The following is a 25,071-nucleotide window of genomic DNA, read 5'->3' on the forward strand; positions in this document are numbered from 1 at the left end:
GCTTTCATCCCAAGCTAGCGAGAACTAAATTATTCATTGTCCTCAATATATTCTGATTATATATATAGACAGAGAGAAAATGTTTTACTTTAGTAACCTCAACATAATGCATCACTGAATATGTAATGGAACTGAAATAAGCCATTAACATACATATCAAAATAAGCCATTAACATATGTTTCATATAGAGTTCAATTTTATTTCTTTAATGAAATAATTTACAAATCAGTGTTACCCTGCTTTCCATTTGTCCCAGTTTAAAAAAGGAATGCACTGTGCAGTTGTATATCACATGCACAATTTACATATAATGTTAAATACTTCAGTCATGAGGGTAGATTTTTCTCAACCAGGCTTGCATAATGTATTTAGATCCATCGTATCTACTGAAGTAAGCTGTCAGATCAGGATTGTGTATCTGCAGAAAGAATTTTACAAATTGATTGGTAACACCAACATTACTGAAAAAGGCTTGGTGGTTTAACTGGACTGTAGCTATTAAGATTAATTTAAAAAAAACCTCTTGAATAGCTGTTAGTAATTGTTTCTGTGGCACAAACTCGTGAAGTTAAAACTGAGAAAAGCATGTACAAGTACACTGTATATATTTTAGTTTTTCAAGAGGTCAAAGCACTTTGACAAATAAGCCTCACTTCGGTCAGGTAGTTAGAGATAAGAAGACTAAGTGATTTGTCCAAATTGGACTAAGTCAGTGAAATCCAGAAATAAAGCCCATCTTTTGCAACATCCTATTCACAACAGACACCAAATTGATATTTTAGAAAATCCCAAGGTCAAACAACTGGACCCTAGAAAGATGACAGTAGGCAGCACCTAAATAAGATTATTAGCATTCTATACCGACTTAAGATATGTATACAAAAAGTATAGCAAAATCATTCCATTTGCACCTGTACAATTTATGTAACATTTGCATATCTGCTTTTCCTATGACCTTTCTCTACCATTGCAGAATGTTTACCTATTTAGTCTATACTGAGTAGGTCAAAAACCTTTTTGATTACAAAAGGGTAATAAACAATTTAAAATTAAAAAGGACTTCACTCTTACAAACAAAGATACTACCTCTAATCCTGTAATAATTGTTATCTCCTCCTCAGGAATGTAAACTGTAGTCTTGCCAAAGCTGTTGGCTTGGTTAATAAGAATTCGGTAGTGAGGAGTATCTCTTAGACCCTGTAAAAGAACAAATAAAAATAAGCCACAAGAAAGTATTCACATGAACATGTTACACTTCAGGAATATTTCCCTTAGACACAGACAAAGTCCTATCCCCCTAACATCTTAAATCAAAATTTAAGAAAAAATAAAAAGAGTCTTATAACAAGTTAGCCTTCTGGAAATACTCGACCTTTTACACAGGCAAACTGCTTTTATTTTGTGGCAAGTTTCATCACCGTTAACTTCTGTTTTACATTTATATAGTTATACATTTCTTATTAAAAACTATATGATAAAAAACCCTCCTTGGCATAGCTGAAGCACTTCTGAAAAGTCAAGATCACAAAGGACAAGATCCTCAGACTTTGATTAGTCCCGTCTGCGCCACCTCAATTGGAGAAAAGGGGACTTAGAACTTCTAGGGAAAGAGAAATTTCTTACCTGACAATTTTCTGTTACCAGCTTCTCTCCAAATTCATTACTAATGGGCTACTGCCCCCCACCTATGCAATTCGGAGACAGTCCAGTGCGGTTGTTGGAAGCTTCAGGATTAAGCTCCGTCCTTCAGCTTGGGCCACCAAAAGAGTTCTACAGTTGTAGCAACGCTCCAGCAAACCATTATTAGCATTAAGACAACTTGAGATAATGTATTAAATTAACCTTAAGACAAGTCTCACTTTAGAGAAAATTTTCAATTTATATTCTGGTCATTTACCAGACTGTTAGGGTGGATTGAATTTTAACAGAAAAATTATCTGGTAAGAAATTTCTCATTCTGTTGCACAGCTTTTCTCCTCATTTATTACTAATAAGACACAGAGAACAGTGAATCACAGAAGTTGGGGGATGAAGGAAAGGATAACCAGAGTTAATTATAGTAGAACAACAGGCAGGAATGAAAATCCCTATCCCTCCCCCCATGTAGTGTTTTATAAACTAAGGAGTTATGTGGGAACCAGCCCAGTATCACGTAGCCATGTTCCTAGAGTGCTTGGTTGTAAGGTTCCAAATAAATGTCCTGGAAAAACTTTTGTCTAGCTGAGACCACTGGCACTTTGTGATTATTATATTTGTATTACAATAGCATCTAGAGATCCTGGCCCCATTGTGCTGGGCACTGCACAAACAGAGACAGTCCTTGCCCCAAAAGAGCTTTCTCAGAGATATGTTCTAGGAATTATTTTGGGGAAGTTCTGTGGTCTGTGTTATACAGGACATCAGATATGAGATGATCACAGTGGTCCTTTCTGGCCTTGGAATCTGTGAATCTATGTTTCCCCTTGCATCAGAAACATACATTTGACCAGATCAATGAATGAAATATCCTGTTTGAGTTCTATATGGCTACCAAATTGTAGCAGAGGTTAATGGAGAATCCATGATGAAAACTTCTATTTTGGTGCCCAGGCTGTTAACTGTAGGTGTTCCTGGTCTAAGTCCTTGCTTCAAGCGATCTAGTGTTTTCTGCAGATACAATGTGGGATTCTTAGATATCTAGCAAGCCAAAATGCCTTCTGGGCTAATGAAGGACTAGGAAGAGGACTTCAACTCTTCCTTTCCCTTCTTTCTATACCCTTTATATGGACCATCTTGAAAGGTAGCAGATTATTTTCTGTCCATTGACACAGAGAAACTTTGACCTCTGGTTACTCCTTGGTTTTGGAAAGGTTATAAACTCATGCCTCAGTCAAAAGCCAACCTCTAATGGCAGGTAAAAGGAGACTTCCTCTGTGAGTCCTGTAATTGAGGGGTTTCTTTCACCTTCTGCTGATACAGTTGATACTGGCCACTGTCAGACAGGACACTGGATTTGATGGAGCACTGGTTCAGTCCTATATAGCCATGTTTGTGGGGTGCTTTTTAAAAAAGAACAACAAAAAACACACACATCCTGATAGAGATGTCAAAACCAACTAAAAGAGATTTTGGAAGTTTGTCTTCCAAGTATGAAAATGTCAACTGAAAATTGGTTTTTCAACATGGTTGTACCTACCCACAAAGGGACATTTGGGTGTGATCTGAGAATGACACCTAATTACACAATGCCATCCACAGCCTCAGAAACAACTCTGACTTCATAATCAAAAAGGCTGACAAAGGAGGTGCTGTCATCATCATGAATAGATCGGAATATGAACAAGAGCCTGCTAGGCATCTCTCCAACACCACTTTCTACAAGCCATTACCCTCTGATCCCACTGAGGGTTACCAAAAGAAACTACAGCATTTGCTCAAGAAACTCCCTGAAAAAGCACAAGAACAAATCTGCACAGACACACCCCTGGAACCCCGACCTGAGGTATTCTATCTGCTACCCAAGATCCATAAACCTGGAAATCCTGGATGCCCCATCATCTCAGGTATTGGCACCCTGACAGCAGGATTGTCTGGCTATGTAGACTCTCTCTTCAGGCCCTACGCTACCAGCACTCCCAGCTATCTTGAGACACCACTGACTTCCTGAGGAAACTTCAATCCATCGGTGATCTTCCTGATAACACCATCCTGGCTACTATGGATGTAGAAGCCCTCTACACAAACATTCCACACAAAGATGGACTACAAGCCGTCAGGAACAGTATCCCCGATAATGTCACGGCAAAGCTGGTGGCTGAACTTTGTGACTTTGTCCTCACCCATAACTATTTCACATTTGGGGACAATGTATACCTTCAAATCAGCGGCACTGCTATGGGTACCCGCATGGCCCCACAGTATGCCAACATTTTTATGGCTGACTTAGAACAACGCTTCCTCAGCTCTCATCCCCTAATGCCCCTACTCTACTTGCGCTACATGGATGACATCTTCATCATCTGGACCCATGGAAAAGAAGCCCTTGAGGAATTCCACCATGATTTCAACAATTTCCATCCCACCATCAACCTCAGCCTGGACCAGTCCACACAAGAGATCCACTTCCTGGACACTATGGTGCTAATAAGCGATGGTCACATAAACACCACCCTATACCGGAAACCTACTGACCGCTATACTTACCAACATGCCTCCAGCTTTCATCCAGACCACACCACACAATCCGTTGTCTACAGCCAAGCTCTACGATACAACCGCATTTGCTCCAACCCCTCAGACAGAGACAAACACCTACAAGATCTCTATCAAGCATTCTTACAACTACAATACCCACCTGCTGAAGTGAAGAAACAGTTTGACGGAGCCAGAAGAGTACCCAGAAGTCATCTACTACAGGACAGGCCCAACAAAGAAAATAACAGAACGCCACTAGCCATCACCTTCAGCCCCCAACTAAAACTTCTCCAATGCATCATCAAGGATCTACAACCTATCCTGAAGGACGACCCATCACTCTCACAGATCTTGGGAGACAGGCCAGTCCTTGCTTACAGACAGCCCCCCAACCTAAAGCAAATACTTACCAGCAACCACACACCACACAACAGAACCACTAACCCAGGAACCTCTCCTTGCAACAAAGCCCGTTGCCAAATGTGTCCACATATCTATTAAGGGGACACCATCATAGGGCCTAATCACATCAGCCACACTATCAGAGGCTCGTTCACCTGCACATCCACCAATGTGATATATGCCATCATGTGCCAGCAGTGCCCCTCTGCCATGTACATTGGTCAAACTGGACAGTCTCTACGTAAAAGAATAAATGGAGACAAATCAGATGTCAAGAATTATAACATTCAAAAACCAGTTGGAGAACACTTCAATCTCTCTGGTCACTCAATTACAGACCTAAAAGTTGCAATTCTTCAACAAAAAACCTTCAAAAACAGACTCCAACGAGAGACTGCTGAATTGGAATTAATTTGCAAAAGGTCCCCCCCCCACTCTCCTGTTGGTAATAGCTCACCTTAAGTGATCACTTTCGTTACAGTGTGTATGGTAACACCCATTGTTTCATGTTCTCTGTGTATATAAATCTCCCCACTGTATTTTCCACTGAATGCATCCGATGAAGTTAGCTGTAGCTCACGAAAGCTTATGCTCAAATAAATTGGTTAGTCTCTAAGGTGCCACAAGTACTCCTTTTCTTTTTGCAAATGCAGACTAACACTGCTGCTACTCTGAAATCTGTCCTCAGAAGGAAATTTCTGCAGGTTCATTTTGAGAAACCCACTCAGGATTAAGCTGATGCATGGCACCAACAATCCTAGCCATTAGAAATAATTGGCTACTGATGACTCCTCAGGAAATGATTAATGCAATGAAGTTTTGGGTCTTCTCAAATCTTTACCATTATGGTAAAATTACAGCCACATCCATGTCTGTTTTCACTGTTGGGTGAGCAATTCTCTGCACTGGGAACAAAGTCTTTTCTTTATTTTGAAGAACTGGTAGCTATGAATCCTTTCCAGCAGCAGTCCAGTTATGAATGGGTCTATTTCTCTGGACAGAGTACTGATTGATTGGCATGTTTATGCCTGGGTATAGGTGCGTAACATGCAACCTGTTCCTTGCTGTGATTATTACCAGCCACTTAAGACTCTGGGTGTAGAAGGTGGGTCTGAAGGAAGAGTCTTTTGTACAAGAATTGTGAGCTTTTGCACACAAATACTCTTTTTCTCTTTGTCATGCTGAGGATTTTGTTGGTTTGGAGGAAAATCTATATAGGTTTCTTTGGGAGCTTCTGCTCCAGATTTTTCCTTCCAACAGGATAATGGTCCCTTCTTGGATACCCTTGATGTTGGCAGCAACCAAGAGATTGTTGTGCTGGCTTCGATAGTGAGGGTTGTGGCCTCTCTACAGTCTCAGCTACTAATTTATTTAAGGTTTCCTCCAATAGCGCCTCATCTGTAAGTCTGAATGCACAAAATATCAGTTTAGGATGAGTGATGGTTATTCTTGGGTGAAACATAGCTTTCTTATAACCACCAAGTTAGAATCCATTTCCAGGATGGGCAGGGATGGTGTCCCTATCCTCTGTTGCTAGAAGCTGGGAATGAGCAACAGGGGATGGATCACTTCATAACCTGTTCTGTTTATTCCCTCTAAAGCACCTGGCATTGGCCACTGCAGAAGACATGATACTGGGCTAGATGGACGTTTGGTTTGACCCATTATGACCATTCTTATGTTCTTAACCTGAAACATCTCACTCCAATCAAGGATCAGACCCCTAGATAAATCACTTGTTTGCCATTAAATTGGCTTTCCTTACTAAATATATGAAAAATGTTTGGTATATGTGAGGCTTTGAAATGACTGGGCAGTCTGTCATCACTCTTATGGTCTATGGGGTCTTTTGGAAAGAAGTACCCATCTGAAGTTTTCCCTGTGTCTTTCACTGGTTGCACTATTGCTGCACCAACCATAGGCTCCCAACATTTCTGAAATTTCTTTGTATTTATATTAATATTTTAGTTTAATATTTGGTTTAATTAGATGTCCTCATTTTGATCTTAAGATACTCTCAAAGGAGGCATCAATAGAAAACAACATCTCTAATAATGCTTAAAAGGGAAGCTATTTTATTAATATTAATGAGTTTGCAAGCCACTGCCATTCTGTTCTGAGAAAGTCTTGTAGGTTGCTTTGGGGGCTTGTTGCTGTTGGTGTTTGGTGTTGTTGTTGGGGCTTTTTTTGTTTGGTTTTGTTGTTTTGATGTTTTTTGTACATAATGTACGAGTGGTACTTCTTCCCCTGGCTGTTTACACGGCGAAGGTAGTATGCTATTCATCCTGGCATAGGGCCCACACAACAGAAGAGGAGTACTGGTAAACGTACTGGATTGTTGAAGTAACTGGCTGGATGTTCCTGGAAGCCTGAAAGGCTGCCAACCTGCTCCCACAGGCTTAATTAGCACCCAATTAAGTATTACAGGAGCAATTTAGTACCACACAGGGCTTTACTCAGTAAATCTGAATTATTTTGAACATGGGAAGGGATTTCTCATGTATGCCTCTGTAATCCCATGAATGTGCACCTTTGTGGGGTGTAGAATCCTCATGTGCTTGTGTTCTGGTTACAGACTGCCTGAAGTGCGTTTACAGCTTTAATGTGGAGCCACTTTGTGGAGCTGGGGAGGGGTGGAAAGAGAGATCCCTTTCCCTGCAGAGCAGGGGTTTATGGCTGATGATCAGAAGACACAACTCCCATTTCACTGCTGCCTCAAATCTCAGCCCCTTTCCCTGCCACAGTGAGGGTCCTTGGGCTGAAAGCCACTGGTACAATTTGCATTAACTGCATCCTGAGGCAGGGCTGCACAGGGCCAGGTTTCTCTGCACGGTGGAGGACAGACATGGAGCATGATACAAAGCACTCAGAGACTTGATGTAGGAGAAAAACACCAGCAAACACTCCCTCCAGGGGAGTAGGCAAAAGAAGGGTTAGACACCTGATTTTCACCCCACTTGTTCATTAAAAATACTAATTACTGCCTTGCAAAGGACACACTCACTTTTGCTTTTCTGAAACCTGAAGTCTTTGGGATTTGCAGAATTTACATGAGTGTCACAAAAATCCCCTGACTCTCAATGGGAGGAACGGGAAAGGGAAATATACAGAAGCTCTACTTCTTTCCCCAGGGAGCTGAGGCCCCATGTCAATGTGTGGGTGGGGCAGGGAGAAGACTACTTAGATCCTTTCAGGGGGTTTTCCCTTCCAACCCTAGGTCTGTTGTGGGACTTACTCCCTGAGCAAGCCCAATAGCTTTCTCCTCATCCTTAGACTCTCTCCCTGAAATCTCAGTAACTCTGGACTGGGCTTTTCTGTGTTGGAGTTGTGGCTCCTCAAGGCAGGGTGGGGACCCAACATACCAGTCCGCCTCTGAGCCCCATACCCTGGCAGTGTGAGGGTCAGCTAGCTGGGAAGAGGCAGGGCATAATTCACCCTCTGTAGAGTCTGTAAATGCTGCCTCACATAGGGAACCCCACTTAGAATTCAGACAGGTATTTGCAGGACAGCTGAGAAAGGGCAGAATCTGGCAGGGAGGCGCCGCCGCATTGGCAGATCCAGGTGGTTGAAACCACTACGCTGCTATTTACCTGGTCTTAGGTGAGAAGTAGGGGAGGAAGATTACAAGTTGCAACTGCACAAAAACAAAAGGCCAGACAAAATGGCTGGGAGAAACTGAACCACTAACTTTTTGCAACACTAAAGAGAGAAAATCTGGTGGTCTGAGCTGAAGGGTGGAGCTTAGTCCTGGAGTGTCCAGCAACAACACTGAACAGCTTCTGAATTCCACAGGTGGGATCATTAACCCATTAGTAAAAAATGGGAGAAGCTGTGCAACAAAAGCATATGGTGGCACAACTTTGCATCACCAGCTCCCTCCTTCACAGGGTGTCAAAGGAAGGGACAAGGCAAGAACACACTATTTTCCTCCAGTGATTGTGGTTCCAGTTCTGGGCATACATTTAGAGCATCCAGCTCAGCTCCCAGCAAGCCCACGGTCAGGGAGGCAGAAAGGTGGGCTATTTGTATTATCTTAGTATCTAGGAATTCCAGTCATGAACCAGGGCCCCACTGCACTAGGCTGTCCTTGCCCCAAAGACCTTACAATCTAAGTATAAGATGAGACAATAGACAGGTACAGACCGGAAGTACAAGAAACAATGAGATGGTATTTGTCAACATGACAGGCTGCTGGTGCACTAATACACACCTAATCCTTGTCAAGTTTTTGTAGACATCATCGCAAAAGAGAGTTTTAAGGAGATTTTTAAGGATGATGATGAGATAGCTTTGTGGATGTCTACAGTGAGGTCCTCCCAAGTGTGAAGGGCAGCATAGAAGAAATCATGAAGGTGCATATTTGAAAGTTTAACACGTGGGAAATGGAGGATGGCATCATAGGTTGATTATAGGCAGGAGTCAACATCTTGATAGTGAATGAGAAATGATAGGTTATGAAGGACCTTAAAAATGAAGACAAGTAGCTATGTTTAATGCAACAGAAAAGGAGAGGCAGAGAAGGGATTAAGAGAGAGGTGATGTGGTCAAAAGGGCAGGCTAGGAGAACGATCTTTGCAGCAGCATTCTAAATGGATATAAGTGGGACAAGATTGCATTTGTCAAAGCTAGAGAAAAGGATGTTGCAGCACTGTGAAAGGAAAGGTCATATCTTAGATATGTTATGCAGAAAGAACCTGCAAGATTTAGACAGATGTAGCCTTGATGTGTGGACCTACAGAGGTCTGAGTCAGATGATGCCCAGTTTATGGGACTGGGTGACAAGCAGACTGGGGGTGTTTTCCATAATAATTGAGAAAGGGGAGGTAGTGGGGAGGATTGGAGGGTAAGATTGGCAGCTCTGTTTTAGCCATGTTGAGCTTGAGTTGACAGCTAGACATCCATAAAGGAGATGCCCGAGACAGGCAAAGTTTTAATTTGGACAGAAAGACAGGTCTGGAGTAGAGAGGTAGATCTGTGAGTCATCAGCACTAAAAAAATTTGTTTACAGATGACATTACCCAGAGATGAAGTGTAGAGGGAGAAGACCAGGGGACCAAGGTATCTGGAAAAAGAGAGCCCTGTAGATCCCACTCCCTCCCAAAAGTTGGAAGGAGGATGAGGATACTGAAAAAGTGATCAGAGAAACAAAAGGAGAATGAGAGTTACAGAAACCAGGGGAGGACAAGGTTTCAAGATAAACAGTACGGCTTACCATGTTGAAAGCAGCTGACAGGCCAAGGAGAATGAGGAAGGAGTACTCATTCCTAGCCAAAGCTCAGAAGAGGCCGTAAAAGACTTTGTGTGAGTGATTTCTGTGGAGTGCCAGAGGCAGAAGCCAGATTGGAGAGGGTCTAAGATAGACTTGGAAGATAGGAACTCCAGACAGTGCATTCAGTGATCTTAGAAATGAAAGGTAGAAGGGGAATTGGCAGTAGTAGGCCTAGGTGTGTGTTTTCGGAGTGTGCGAGACTTGTGCATGCTTGTATTGTGAGAAGAAAGAGACAGAGGAAAGTAGAGCTTAAGGAGAAAAGTAAGGATGGAAATGAGAGTGGGTATGAGAGAGATCAGGAAATGAGATGGGGCAAGTGGAGGAGAGCAGCTGAGAAATGTCTGCATCTGTGACGGGGAGATGGAGCAGAAGGTTGTAGGAGGGGAAGGGGAAAGAGAAGGCAAGTCACATAATATTTTCAGTTTTCTCTTGGAGGAAAACTGGCATGATACTGTGTGGAAAGAGCCATGGAAGGTATAAGGAGCATGGCAAATTGACCGCTGGGATTACAGACATGGGATTCAATTAAGTTGGAGAAGTAGAGTTGTTTAGCATGGAAGAACTGAAGGAGGAGAGAATAAATTTGTTGGGGAGAAAGTCTGGTCACAGGATTTGAGCCAGAGATGCTCCACATAAGAGAGCAGAGGCAGAGGAAGTGAATGTTGAGGGTGACCCATAGCTGGGAGTTGGCAGGGTGGACCTTGTGCTGGAAGAGAGGGGCAAAAGAGTTGAGGATAAAGAAGAATGAAGCATGAAGAAAATCAACAACGAAATCAATGGAAGAAAGGGAAGAGACCAGAATAAATCAACACTGATGGACTGGAAGTCATGGAAAGGCCGAGTGACAAGGCGAGGGGTAGGGACTGCTGGGAAATATTGAAAGAGACCCAAGTGATAGTTGGAGAGAGAGCAGTGCTTTGTGAAGACCAAGTCAAGTGAATTACCCTTTTGATGAGCAGGAGAGTCGAACCAGGGCTGCAGATCAAATGAAAAGATGAGGGCAAGAAGACATGTGGCTAGGGGTCAAATGGTCGTCAGCATGGAAGTTGATATCACTGAGGATGAGTGTGGATGACTGTGGAGAGAGGAAGAGCAAGTGACAAGTGTCGCAAGCAGAAAGGAAGGCTGAGGAGGAGGAGTTGGGGGAACTGTAGATAACAGCAGCATGGAAGGAGAGAAGAGTTGGATGCTGTGCTTTCAAAAGCGGGAAGGGGGAGAGGTTAGAAATGGCAGGAAAGGGAGGGGAAAAGCCCAATAGCACCACCATGGTCTGATCTAGGTGGGGAGTATGACAGGAGAGATCTCCATAAGAGAGGGCAGCTGCAGAGGCAGTGTCAGATGAAGGGATCCAGATCTCTGCAAGAGCCAAGAACTGGAGGGAGTCAGATACAAAGAACTAGAGATGGAGTGGGTGTTCCAGAGACCGCAAGAAAAAGTGGAAGGAGGGGGTGGTGTGAGGTTAAGAATAGTGGCACGAAAAGGGCAGAGCTGACGGCAGAGGTGGAGAAGGTGGGATGGAAGGGAGGGTTAGGACTGGGGCAAATGTTACCCAGAGGTAAGGAGGATGTGGGACTTAGATTGGGGGTGGGGGTGGAAAGAGAGGAACAAGTAGAAATGGTAGGAACTGTAAAGGGTTAAGGGTAACCAGAAAGAGGATATGGAACCTGAGGAGGAAAGGAGGATGACAGATACTGTGAGGCAGAAGAGGGGTATGGTGAAAGCCAGGGTCAGTGGCAGGTGGACAAGATTGCAATTAAAATAAAAATAGGTCTGAAAGTATGCTCTCTGCCTGGTGCCAAGTCCCTGCTCTCTGGGCAAAGTGTTATGGGCAAAGCTTCCCAATTACAGTGCTCTTTGGTGTAAAATCATCTTTGTCTCCCTGCCACCTGAGCTTTGCAGAATGTGAGCTCAGTGCAGCTGAACATCAAACTCACAGATTACATAGCGTTGCACTATTATAGCAACACTATCAACTTAAATTTGACCTCCCATTTCAGAATATACCAGAAGACTCAGGCTGTATAAAAATTTGAATAGAAATGTTTCACAATATTAAGAATTCCAACAATTTTGAAACCCAAACAGTGTAGCACTTAAAATGAAACTGAATAAACACATTTATCTATGCTTGGACAATGAAGACAGTTTCAGAGTAGCTGTAAGCAGCGATAGGTAAACTGGATTGGAAAAATTCTCAGACAGTTCTAATAATCAGTTACACAAGGAAATAGGTCACAACATGTTAAGTTTACACTGTTCCTTTAAATACACTCCTGTGTATTAAAGAAAGGAATTGTAATTCATTAGTGTGTCATGACATCCCTAACCGTTGAAGTTTAAACAATCAATACTGCTGCAGCATGCTCTGCTCTGGTGGCAGACAAAGAAGAGCAGAGGGACTGATATCATCTGTGCAGATCATGGAAACAAGATTCAGTGTATCAAATTTCGAATAAATGTGTGAATTATGTGGTTGAGCTATATTTCCACTTCTGCAATCAGAGTTCCATAATTCCATTATTTATTTTTGTGGTCTCGGTAAGTAAGTTTAAAATATACCAAATCTCCCAAAAGACTCATTTATTCCTCTTTTTGTTGTGAAATACCAGGTTAAAAGTGAAAGCTAGAAAATAGTCAGAATTTTTCTGAACATCAGCATCTTAAAGAATTCTGAGCAACTCTATTTCCTCATGTTCCACAGGTACAGACTGCCCAGATAAGTCTAGGCTGATATAAGTAAGGTTTTCATCACCAGAAAAGTTTAGCTACTTGTTTGGCTATGACACTCAAGACAGCCAGCCTTATCCCATATCAAGAGTTGTGGTGCTTTCCTAAAAAAGCTAGCAAGTAATTCTGTTCTTGTCTTCTACTCCCTTTTCCACACCCAGGACCACTTTTTCCCTTACCCCCAACCTCAAACAAAAAGCAGCACAGAACCAGCATGTCTCTGCACCACAGTGTACTGCTGGAGGAAGTTAGACATAACAAATATGGTTATTAACAACACAAAACTATTTCTATTTAACATTTGACTGTTTCACAGCCTGAAAACCACTGCTCTTGTCAAAAGAGTGAGGTATGTCCAAAGATACAATATTCTGGGTGTTCTCCCTTCTTCCTGCACCCCCTCCTTTTTTTTTTTTTGATAAAGTGATCCATTACAAAAACAAACTTTGTGCCAGTTCTAGAAGAAGTGTCAAACATCCTTGTGATGTTGTGACCTCTAGTACTAATATTCAGATCCATACTCAGATGTGTGAATTTTCAGTAGTTTTCTTTTACCTCATTTTAAATCCCTTGGTTTTTACTGAAGTCAACTGTTATACATTCTTAGTTACTCTTTCACAGTTATGCTGTTTGATTTAAAAATATTCCCCCCCACACACACTTTAAAAAAAAAGTTAATTAGAAAAGCATCAACAAATTACTAGGGTTTAAAACTGACAAGTAACAACTGTCTCTTACATAATGGTTTTCATCAGTAGATCTCAAAGTGCTTTACGAAGGACATTGATATATGGAAACTGAGGCACAGAGTAACTGGCCCAGGTTAGTAATAGCAGACATAGAACTAGAACTCAGGTCCTCGTCAAGTACTTGATCCTCCAGGCCATATTACTTGTACTAGGAAAGCAGATTTATGTAGCTTGAGTATATAACATCAAGATTACGTCATTACTCTTAATGAAAAAAAAAAAGAGTAGTTATGGAATCAAAGAACCATAGGGTTTAGAAGGGACTACAAGGGTCAACTAGTTTAACTCCCTGCCAAGATGCAGGATTTATTGGATCTAAATCATCCAAGACAGATGGCTATCCAGCCCCCTTTTGAAAATCTCCAGTGAAGGAGCTTTCACAACCTCCCGAGGCAGTCTGTTCCATTGTCCCACTGTTCCTACAGTTAGGAAGTTTTTCCTGAGATTTAATCTAAATCTGCTATGCTGTAGTTTGAACCCATTGCCTCTTGTCCTGCCCTCTGTGGCAAGAGAGAACAACTTTTCTCCATCTTTTTTATGGCACCCTTTCAAGTATCTGAAGACTACTATCATGTCCGTCCCCCCCCAGTCGCCTCTTTTCCAAATTAAACATACCTAGTTCCTTCAGCCTTTGCTTGTATGGCTTGCATTCCATCCATCTGATCATCTTTGTTGCTTGCCTCTGGATTCTTTCCAGTTTCTCACATCCTTTCTATACATTGATGACCTACTCCAGCTGAGGCCTAACCAACGCCTAGTAGAGCAGTACTATCCCCTCTCATGACTTGCATGCTATGCCTCTGCTAATGCAACCTAAAATTGCATTATTATTTTTTTGTAACAGCATCAAGTTACCGACTCATGTTGAGGTTGTGATCCATCGCAACTCCCAGATCCTTCTCAGCAGTGCTGCTGCCAAGCCAGTTATCCCATTCTGTATTTGTGCATTTGTTTTTTCTTCCCTAAGTGTAGCATCTTACATTTCTTTTTATTGAATTTCATTTAGTCATCTATAGCCCAGTTCTCCATTTTATCAATATCCCTGTGAATTTTAGCTCTATCCTCCGAAGTGTTTGCAACTCCCCCGCTCCCAGCTTTGTGTCATCCGAAAATCTGATCAGTAAGCTTTCTGCTCCTAAATCCAGGTCATTAATAAAGATGTTAAACACCAGACCCAGAACAGATCCCCGTAGAACCCCACTTGAGATGTCCCTCCAATCTGACATCGTTCCATTAATAGTTATTATTTATTTGAGGTTGTTTAACCAATTACCTGTCCACTTAATGGTAGTTTGCCAAGTTATGCAGGCTTCCTTCCTCTAACAATTCAAACAAAATCAGGGAGAAATATGTGTTTCAAAACAGTCAGATATTGGGGAAGCATACGTTTGTTATGTTATGCTCTCTAAGCAGCTTTTAAAATTCGATTAATTCTATTGCAAAATACTGATGTTTGACCCCAGTGGGTTTGCCATCTAATCTGTAGGGATTTTACAGTGGATTTTCCTTTTCTATTTCATGATGGCATCAGCTGCTTTTCTGTTTCCCTTTCGTTTGCTATTTAGACATTACTCTGGCACTAGACCAATAGCTATCTAGGAAGTTCCTAAACATTCTACACATCTGATAGTAGGAACTACTAAAAGTTAGTCAGCCAGAATCCACTGTCTCAGACAACCATCTGCAATGGCTTTAGTCTTCCCTGACTTGCATAAATGTCCTAACCAGTGTTCATTTCTAGAATCTTGCTTAGAGACACTTTCATGGAGGTAGAAAGTTACAGTATATAAAGAAGGGAGACTAGGAACAAGTTATCTGAATTATGTTGTATAAATATTAATAAAGCAAGAGTTAAATACTTTCAGACCTGTTTCTCTGGAGGATATTTGTGCTGCAGCCATTCTTCTGGAGCTCTAGCTTTTATGTCCCAGCCAACAATGACTCCTAAATAGCCAAGTCTTCTGTGTACTATCACCTGTCCCACATTAAACTGAACAGATTCTGGCTTTGGACTGTGAATGTGAGTTGATTCTAGTAAAACAAGAAAACAGGTTTAGCAAGGAAAAAGTGTTTGATCAAGTACAATGGCAAACATTTAACAGACTTTACTCTGTTGGACATCCAGTGACAAGTAAACAGATTGGGCAATTAGATTACTTAATAAAGTAAAACTGGGAGTATGAAGGCTAACAGTCTTTAGTACAAACAGATAGTTTGCTATTAAAACCAAACAGCATTTGTTCAGGATGTTATAATAATATTTCATAAAGCAGCATTCATTGAGGAAAATATTTTGGTACATGTATTCATTTGTATTTTATGTTGTATCCTGGAATTAAATTAGTGGGATTTGGGAAATCATTAAGACAAAATAAATATGTTGACAACTATTTGTTTTCTTCAATCTTAATTGATGCAATATTTTACAGTACTACAGAGAACTGGCTTTGACTCCATAGTTGAGGCTATATGAGTTTATCTATTTTGTGTTTAATTGTGACCCTTTACTTTTTAACTGAAGACAAACAAAGCTTCTTTCTGCCTGAAATTTTTTCCATTCAGTCTCTGTTCAGAGGTGATTTTTGAAGAAAATGAGAGCTATTTGAGTTTGAAGACTGATAAAATGGTACCTTTTCTCTGTTTTATTTCAGTCATAAATCAAACAACTATGAGAATATCAATGTTTTATACACCAGTGCTCCCTGAACAAGCACATATGAACATTTTTAGCGAAGTGTGAGAGATGGCCTCTGCTTGTTTGTCATTTAGGAGATAAGTCTAGCAACGCATACATTCACACTCTGAAACGGTCCAAAATAAAGTTCAAAAGGATTGAAGACTTCAGTCTTTTTTAGAAATGAAGTTTCCCCAGTACCTGCAAAATAAGCATGGATTTCTTCTTCATCTTCAACACCTTGAGTTCTCTTTTCTCCATAGTACCAATTCCTAAAACAACGAGTGTGATCAAACAAGTTTGTTAATGTCTGAATATTTGGATTGGATTTATAATAAATCAGAAAACTGGATAAAGAGTTGTTTGAATAAGGTGATGTTGCAAAATGGTTGATACAAAATTCAATGCAGTTTGAAGCAAAGAATGACAGTCTTATTGGACATTGCAAAAGACAAAGTGATTTGTTCAAAGAGGGCAGGAGAGTATAAATATTATGCATTGGAAATCCACCGTGGACATTGTAATTCCACAGTTGCGTGTTAGATCTCCCCAAACAAAGAAGACAAACAGGTATTCTATAGATGAGACGATATGATACAGAATTCCTTTGGAGTCACACTGTGGTGCATATTGTAAATTGTATGTGGAAACATTTGAAGACATGTTGGTATGTGTATTACGAGTAGTTGCCATACCCAATGTTGTACTTTTGCAAATTAAGATGCAAGCTATCTAAAAATGCCAAATGGAGTTAAACCATTTTCTAGTCTAATAGTTCTCATACTCTAAGTAAACAAGTACAAAAACTTTAAATCCTTAAAATTAAATGTGCTAAAACAAGAGCCCTTTGCCCCTTTTAAATATTTGAACAAAGTTCACCTTGACCAACACTAAGTTGAATGCCAAGTTACAGCTCAAAACAAAGATATACTGCTGAGTTGTAAGAGTTTATATAAATACAATAGGACAAGTTTTTGAACATACAAAGCATGGTTTAAGGAACAATCAAAAACTGAATTCAATTAAAGCCCAGCTTTAGGGCTACAATGAATGCAACTTCCCTTTTATGCTAGATCTTAGTCATAGCCCAAGAAGGGTTGTGGCTTTCATTTAAATTTTAAAAAAAGAAGAGCTGGCTCCTTTTACTGTTGCTGCTGTCTGTTGAAAGGGAGAAGGACTAGGAAGTCAAAGATGTACTGCAATGCACACTTTGGTGGGGGCACAGCGAGGTGGTTCCAATCTCTCTGCTGCCCTTCTCAGTGGTGTTGATAGGAGTGCTCTATAAGCTAATGGCATCTTGTATGCAGCTTTTAACAAGTGGTGACAACAGATACCCCTTGGGATCTTTTCCCATGTATGTCAGTCAGCTCTCTGTCAATACCAAGTGCTTATCATTAGTTACAGCATCTCCTCTTCATATATCATTGCTAAACCCCTCCCAGATCCTGCTTTGACAGGAAGTAGGAGCAAGTTCTACCAGATTCCTAGAAAATCTCCATCTGGATGAACTCTGTAAGGGCTTAAGGTTGGCAAACACTTTCTATTGCAAACACTGAAGTGTAAGTGTTCTGATCTGCTTGATGAAATTGCATCCAGCATGGAAGGTTTGGGAAGTCCAGAAGTATTAGTTTTTAAAATACTAAGAACTGATCATTAAAAAAGGTATTAAGAAGAGAAAGCCATTTTATGGGGGCTAAATAATCCTCAGTGTGGTCCTTTTGAGACCGTGGGAGACCCTAGATATAGGGTGTCTGGAATCCTATACAAGGTCATAGAAGGTTGGTGAGAAGTGGGGTCTTTGTGGACGTTTGCAGGCTGTGCAAAGAGCTCATTCCTCCTTAGACTGTTTCCCCTAGAAGCCTCCAGGGAGGCAAAGCTCTAATTCTGTGAATTTTCTAGGCCTCATGGGGTCTAAGTAGTGGTTTTTAGAACTCTGCGTAGACCCTTTATAAAGCCTTCATCAAAATACATGAGTTAAGAACTCTGCAGGGTTCCAAACAAACATGGACACCAGTTGTAATAACTAAATTCCCACAGTGCTCCCAAACTAATGAAAGGCACCAATCTTCACCAAGACATAAAAATGAACTTTTTAGGCCAAGTCACTTTGAAATTATGATCCAGAAAAGATTATACAATATCCAAGCAGCAAGTTTCCCCCATTTTTACCCTTATATTGCCCAGGTGCTTTGCCTGATTTACCATCAAACCACACAGAAATATTATACCCAGCATAAGATGGCCATGCACATTGAATTTTAGATGGATCCAACCTGATCCTGCAAATATTTATGCACGTGTTTAACTTCATGAACATGGGTAATCCCACTGGCTTCACTCAGAGAGATTTAAATTAGAAGATTAATACAAACATTAAATTGATGTTGTGATTTATCTTCAGGCAACCCCAAGTTGAATGCTCAAACAAAGTAAGCGCATAAAGGTCTTTATAAACAGAAATTATACCCCAAGACTGTCCTTCTCAAAAGGAGGACATTTTCCATGGCAGGTTTTTTCCTTGTCACTCTTATTTCACTTCTATAGCACACTCTTCAGTTAAAACAGGCCAAGAGATAGGGAAGCTGGAGTTAATGGTAGGATCAATGTAAAACTTACTACAGCATAAATATGTAATGTCCTACCTTGTCTTTGGTATCCACAGCTTTAGATGATCTGTCCATGCATCCAGACTCAAGTAGGACTTTATAAAACTGTTCCAATAGCCAATTATCCTTTAGTAATAAAGATGGTTGTCACATGGTGTGAACATTTGATAGTATACTGTATAAAATTGCTTTACATAAAATTAACATACAAAAATTGCTTTTATATAATTAAAGAGAAGTCACTGACGGAACATTTATTTGATAAAGACTCTGTTCTCTAGACACATTGAGAAATAAGCAGATAATTTTTCAATGGTCACTTGGTCCAAAAACAACCTAATTTTTGAAGATGTCCATTTTTATGCCAAGATGCTTCCTGCCTTTACTCAGACTGTAGGAAATGGCCATCGGTGGTTCATCCTGTCCAGAGTCCTCTCTTCGAGAGTGGCCAGCACCAGATACTTCAGAGGAAGGCAAAGAAATAACAAAATGGACAATTATGGAATAAGTTTCCTGTACACAGTTTCTTCTAAATCTCACAGTTAGTGGTTTTCTCATGCAATAAAATATGAGGGTGTGTTCTGTTCTCTTATCAATTTAAGACAGGGTATTCTCATTCATATAGACAGTCTAATCTGTTCAATCCAACTAGGTTTTTGGCTTCAGTGATGTTTTGCAACAATATCATAGCCAATGTAATAGTAGGATTTTAATATTTGAATTGCAAACAGGTTATGTATCAGTTGTACAGATCTCTCTCTCTATGCTGCTCACCTTTAAAACATCAGTGGATACACAGATACCTGAAATTAGCATAGCCTGCTCTTTATATTTAGGATGAAAATATTTGTGGTGACTGTTGGTAAACAACAACTTTTTAAAATCAGTAATATTGTACTAGTCACTATGTATTTAATTCTTTTCTGATTGCTGTTCTAAGTCATTATTCACACTCTACTACTTTGATTTTTATTGCTAAGGCCAATGCACTAAATCATACTCCAAAAGGAAATACATTTGAATAGTAAGTTTCAACAAGACAAGGGAAAGTCAAAAATAATGTTATTGATCAAGCATTTCATTCGCACCTTTCAAAGAGATTAAACCCATGGTAGCATTTATTGGAATCTCCAGAAGGGCAGAAGCATATTGAGATATGGCCATGCTAACCATACACACAAGGTTTTATACGGAGAAAAACAAAGGCTATTATTCAAATGCCGTAGGGCATCAAACTGCTTAATAAATTCATATTAAAACACAAAAATGTATGAGATATGATCTGAATGGATTCTTCTAAGGATGGCAGGAGGGCATCCCCACCCCAAGCCTTGGGGACAAAAGTGTAATAAGGGAGGAGGGAGAGAGAAATCTTGCTTTGAATATATTAATGTAGTGGGGAGGAAAAGTGTTACAACCTTTGTGTCACTTGGAGGCGCTGAGCAGAGTCTGTTCCATACCACTGGGATATGAAATACTGTGCAGGAAGTGCAGATAGCAGCATACAAATCTGCAGAACTGTAGCTGTATTAATCTGAGGCATTCCAACAGTGAAACCTCTTCAGAGATGCTTCCCCTCTCTGTCATCAGCAAAGTTAAAAAAATAAATAAATACAAATCAGTGATTGCTAACATCACAGTTTAAATTCCATTCACTAGGTACTGTTGAGTCACAAGATATTTCACACCTTGGACTACACTTCAATTACACTCAAAGATTGTTACCTGCATGAGGTGGTGGCTCACAATGAAGTTTATTAATAAGGTGATCTAGCCTCACCACCCCATGTAAATAAAAATCTAGTGAAGGGTCACATATGAATATATTCCTTTCCTCCTTTTGAGGGTGGGGTTTGAGATAAGAGAACAGCAGGTTATGTCCTCTCATCCACTCTAGACTTGAAACAAGAACCTGATCTACAATACCAACTAAGACAGAAATATACACTCTGCTTCCTGTACCACTGTCCAGGTTCCTTCCTCACTCTGAACTCTAGGGTACAGATGTGGGGACCTGCATGAAAGACCCCCTACGCTTATTCTTACTAGCTTAGGTTAAAAACTTCCCCATGGTACAAACTTTGCCTTGTCCTTGAACAGTATGCTGCCACCACCAAGCGTTTTAAACAAAGAATGGGGAAAGAGACCACTTGGAGACATCGTCCCACAAAATATCCCCCCAAGCCCTACACCCCCTTTCCTGGGGAAGGCTTGATAATAATCCTCACGATTTGGTACAGGTGAACACAGACCCAAACCCTTGGATCTTAAGAACAATGAAAAAGCAATCAGGTTCTTAAAAGAAGAATTTGAAGAAAAAAAAAGTAAAAGAATCACCTCTGTAAAATCAGGATGGTAAATACCTTACGGGGTAATCAGATTCAAAACACAGAGAATCCCTCTAGGCAAAACCTTAAATTACAAAAAGACACAAAAACAGGAATATACCTTCCCTCCAGCACAGCTTATTTTACCAGCCATTAAACAAAAGAAAATCTAACAGATTTTCCATCTAGATTACTTACTAATTTAACAGGAGTTGGAAGGCTTGCATTTCTGATCTGTTCCCGGCAAAAGCATCACACAGACAGACCAAACCCTTTGTTCCCCCCCACTCCAGATTTGAAAGTATCTTGTCCCCTCATTGGTCATTTTGGGTCAGGTGCCAGCGAGGTTACCTTAGCTTCTTAACTCTTTACAGGTGAAAGGGTCTTGCCTGTGGCCAGGAGGGATTTTATAGCACTGTATACAAAAAGGTGGTTACCCTTCCCTTTATATTTATGACAACCACCTTAAAGATAATTAAATGAATTTAATGTTTGAGAGATGTGCTGCATGGACGGCCCTGAAAAACAGTCCTGTTTAGACACAACATTTCCGGCATGAACAGTGGAACTCTGGTCTTTAGTATTGCACCCCACCCGCCTGCCTTAATGGTTTGCTGGAGAGGCCTTCTTTTAGGATGATATTGGAGTGTACTCACATGGTAACTTGCCAAGATGGACATACAAGAATGCCAACTGCGAGGGTGTTTTTGTCATGGTCATATCAGTGCATTACACAGAGGACTGATTTCAGAGTAACAGCTGTGTTAGTCTGTCTTCGCAAAAAGAAAAGGAGTACTTGTGGCACCTTAGAGACTAACCAATTTATTTGAGCATGAGCTTTCGTGAGCTACAGCTCACTTCATCGGATGCATACCGTGGAAACTGCAGAAGACATTATATACACACAGAGACCATGAAACAATACCTCCTCCCACCCCACTGTCCTGCTGGTAATAGCTTATCTAAAGTGATCATCAAGTTGGGCCATTTCCAGCACAAATCCAGGTTTTCTCACCCTCCCGCCCCCCCCCCCCCAAACTCACTCTCCTGCTGGTAATAGCCCATCCAAAGTGACCACTCTCTTCACAATGTGTGTGATAATCAAGGTGGGCCATTTCCTGCACAAATCCAGGTTCTCTCACTCCCTCACCCCCCTCCAAAAACCACACACACAAACTCACTCTCCTGCTGGTAATAGCTTATCCAAAGTGACCACTCTCCCTATAATGTGCATGATAATCAAGGTGGGCCATAACCTGGATTTGTGCTGGAAATGGCCCACCTTGATTATCATGCACATTATAGGGAAAGTGGTCACTTTGGATAAGCTATTACCAACAGGAGAGTGAGTTTGTGTGTGTGGTTTTTGGAGGGGGGTGAGGGAGTGAGAGAACCTGGATTTGTGCAGGAAATGGCCCACCTTGATTATCACACACATTGTGAAGAGAGTGGTCACTTTGGATGGGCTATTACCAGCAGGAGAGTGAGTTTGTGGGGGCGGGGGGGCGGGAGGGTGAGAAAACCTGGATTTGTGCTGGAAATGGCCCAACTTGATGATCACTTTAGATAAGCTACTACCAGCAGGACAGTGGGGTGGGAGGAGGTATTGTTTCATGGTCTCTGTGTGTATATAATGTCTTCTGCAGTTTCCACAGTATGCATCCGATGAAGTGAGCTGTAGCTCACGAAAGCTCATGCTCAAATAAATTGGTTAGTCTCTAAGGTGCCATAAGTACTCCTTTTCTTTTTACAGAGGACTGACACCATCAATTCATTTCAGAGACATTCCCCCTCCCTCTCCACAAATGCACTTTTGCTTTTGTAGGAAAAACCGTAAGTCACTGACGGGAACATTTTTTCCCTAAAGACTCTGTACTTTATATATGGAGAATTAGTTTTTGGATGCTACCAGGCTGAGATGGATTTCACCTGGCAACCAACAAGCACCTGAACTATGTTTAAACATCTATCACAATTTTCTATATCAGAACTAGAACTTCCTTGCTGAGATTTTGGAAAGATTGCCTGAAAGATACCCAGTGTACAGGTTTACTTCTCCTACAGCTTCTTCCCTTCATTTAAGCATCCCTTCTTCCCCTCAAGAGAGTCACTTTGATAACATGTACTCCATTTCTGTTTTATTATTCTCCTGTTCTGACTCTTCATGCCATACTGCCAGGCAAGTTATTATTTCTGTTGCTCCTATTTCAGTTCACACTATTTAAAGTGTCCTTTTATTAAATATTTTAGCACTCATTTACTCTACTATGTTAACAATTTGGGAAGTTAGAATTGTGGAAATACTTGGCAAAAGACTGATTTATGACCCAAAAGATAAAAAGCTGGAATTTCTGAAAATGTTTGTGGAGGGCTGGGGAACTCAACAGAAGCCCTGCTAGCTGCACTGCTTTGTGCACTAGCCTGCGGAAAAGACTCCGTTTCAGATATAAAATTGTTCACAAGTGAAACAGGAAGAACAGTCTCAGCCTAGTTCCCAGCAGATGTTCATACATCTTACCAGTAACCACAAAATTTGCCTGATTCATTAAATATAGGCCAGCCTCTACTGTACAGAGGGCTAGGACCGTTAATTATGGGGATGTGATCATGTACAACAACTCAGGGTTATACCTGTATGAAAAGGAAATGGCTGCACTGATTCTTGAAGAAAATCAATTACACAGACAATCCACAGATGAAAAATGGAATGGAAACACATGCAGCTTGGTTAATAAGACTCTCTCACTCTCTCTTTTTTTAGTTTACCAAAGACATATTTTACATATAAAAGATAGATTTGTTTAATTCGACAGCAAAAGCCTTTAACATGCCAGTCAGATAGTTTGAGCCCCAAATGTAGGTAATTTAAAAGACAGTAATAATCCACAAAACCTAACTGGATCCCCCCCCGATTTAAAGAGCTATTGAGGTTTTTAAAGGCTAACCCAGTATCCTCCTGCGGCGATTGCGACTCAAACGCTGCATTGTGCTAAGGCGTGGAGCCAGACTAGTACTTTACCTTGGACAAAAAGAAAAACAAAAGAGCACAAACGTCGAAAAGTATGCAGTCAAAAAAGGGAGCACATAGACGTCGAAAAGAGTAAATAGTTTAATTCTAGGGAAAAGATTTGTAGCCAAAACGATTCGGGAATAAAATCTTCCTTCCAAATCCCCACATTTAGAGTGGCGAGGGAAAGAGTCCCTCCCTGTTAACAAAGATGAGTTCAAACCCCGAAAAATTATGGGGATGCTGCAGACCATCTGTAAATTCCCTGCTCGGAGATGCTGGGTGTTGCTTAAACTACTATCCACGTGCCACTGGGACCCCGCTCCAAAATCTCAGCCAGCTGGCGGCCTCGGAGACTAACTAGAGAGAGGTCGACCCGCTAACCGGCTAACTGAGAGGCGCCGATAGCTGGAGCGCGCTGGCCCCAAAGGGAGACGCAGCTAATCCCGCCGGACAACTTCGGCTCCAGGCATCCAGCGCCACCTGCGCGCCATTCACACCCAGCCCACCCCGCGCTCGCGGCCCAGATGCCCGGGGGGAGGCAGCGTGACACGTCGCCCGGCCAGAGGCTCCTCCACCCCTTTGTCTCCCCAGCCCGCGCCGCCAGAGCTAGCCGGGACCCTGCCCCCAGGGGAGCAGAAAGCGCCTCCCCCTCCCCGGAGCACGCACGTCCCAGCCGGCCACTCCCGCCTCGCTGGCTCCGGGCGCCCCAGCACCTTCCCGGCCAACAGGTGCCGGAGCCCCTCGGCAGCGCCCCCCGGCAGCCCCTCTCCGCAGCAGGGGCGTGTGGGGGACAGACCTGGCCACTGGCTCCGCCCTGGAGGCGCCCCCACTGACGGCCGCTATCGTGGCACAAACAGCCTGTGCCGGGAGCCCCGGCTCCCTGGTGCGCCTCCGAGCCGCGGCTCCTCCCCTCCCCCGCGGCCCTTCCCGCCGCCGGGCTCCTCCCGCTCGCCCGCCCGCCGCCGCCAGGGGAGGGGCTGCACGCGAGAGACTCACGCGCCTCAAAGCGGCCGCCCGGTGCCTCGCTCGGCGGCGGGAAGGCTCCTCGCTTGGGGGGCCTGGCCGACGGGGGGCCGGGCTGCGTGTCCGGCACCGCAGGGAAAGAGAAGCGAAACCTCTACAGGAGACGCCAG

The 25,071-nt window shown here is 42.0% G+C and overlaps 1 protein-coding gene across 2 annotated transcripts; it reads right to left on the bottom strand.

Annotated features, from left to right (window-relative positions):
- Positions 1-175: 175 nt before the first annotated feature.
- LOC125634444 (F-box only protein 21) lies at positions 176-24,857 on the bottom strand. Of its 2 annotated transcripts, XM_048845185.2 has the most exons (8): positions 24,735-24,856; positions 20,939-21,013; positions 20,020-20,181; positions 18,638-18,727; positions 16,197-16,267; positions 15,189-15,352; positions 1,088-1,198; positions 176-419 (listed from the first exon to the last, which is right to left on the bottom strand). In XM_048845185.2, exons 3-8 carry the CDS (start codon positions 20,142-20,144, stop codon positions 324-326), a joined length of 657 nt encoding a protein of 218 aa, XP_048701142.1. In that variant the 5' UTR covers positions 20,145-20,181; positions 20,939-21,013; positions 24,735-24,856; the 3' UTR covers positions 176-323. The 2 variants fall into 2 exon arrangements, with proteins under 2 accessions (XP_048701142.1, XP_048701141.1); XM_048845184.2 differs by lacking the exon at positions 20,939-21,013 and having other exon boundaries at positions 24,735-24,857.
- Between the last annotated feature and the right edge of the window lie 214 nt (positions 24,858-25,071).

The sequence above is a fragment of the Caretta caretta genome, chromosome 3, assembly GCF_965140235.1.
Source record: "Caretta caretta isolate rCarCar2 chromosome 3, rCarCar1.hap1, whole genome shotgun sequence".
Taxonomy (NCBI): domain Eukaryota; kingdom Metazoa; phylum Chordata; order Testudines; family Cheloniidae; genus Caretta; species Caretta caretta.

Bases quoted from the DNA above. Each gene is read 5' to 3' on its own strand.
- LOC125634444 (XM_048845184.2), bottom strand. From the start codon at position 20,144: ATGCCTCAGATTAATACAGCTACAGTTCTGCAGATTTGTATGCTGCTA. The intron at 16,268-18,637 runs GTAGGACATTAC...TCGTTGTTTTAG, and splicing joins CTGTGGATACCAAAGACAAG to GAATTGGTACTATGGAGAAA. The intron at 420-1,087 runs GTAGTATCTTTG...TTCTTTCTGCAG, and splicing joins CAATTATTACAGGATTAGAG to ATACACAATCCTGATCTGAC.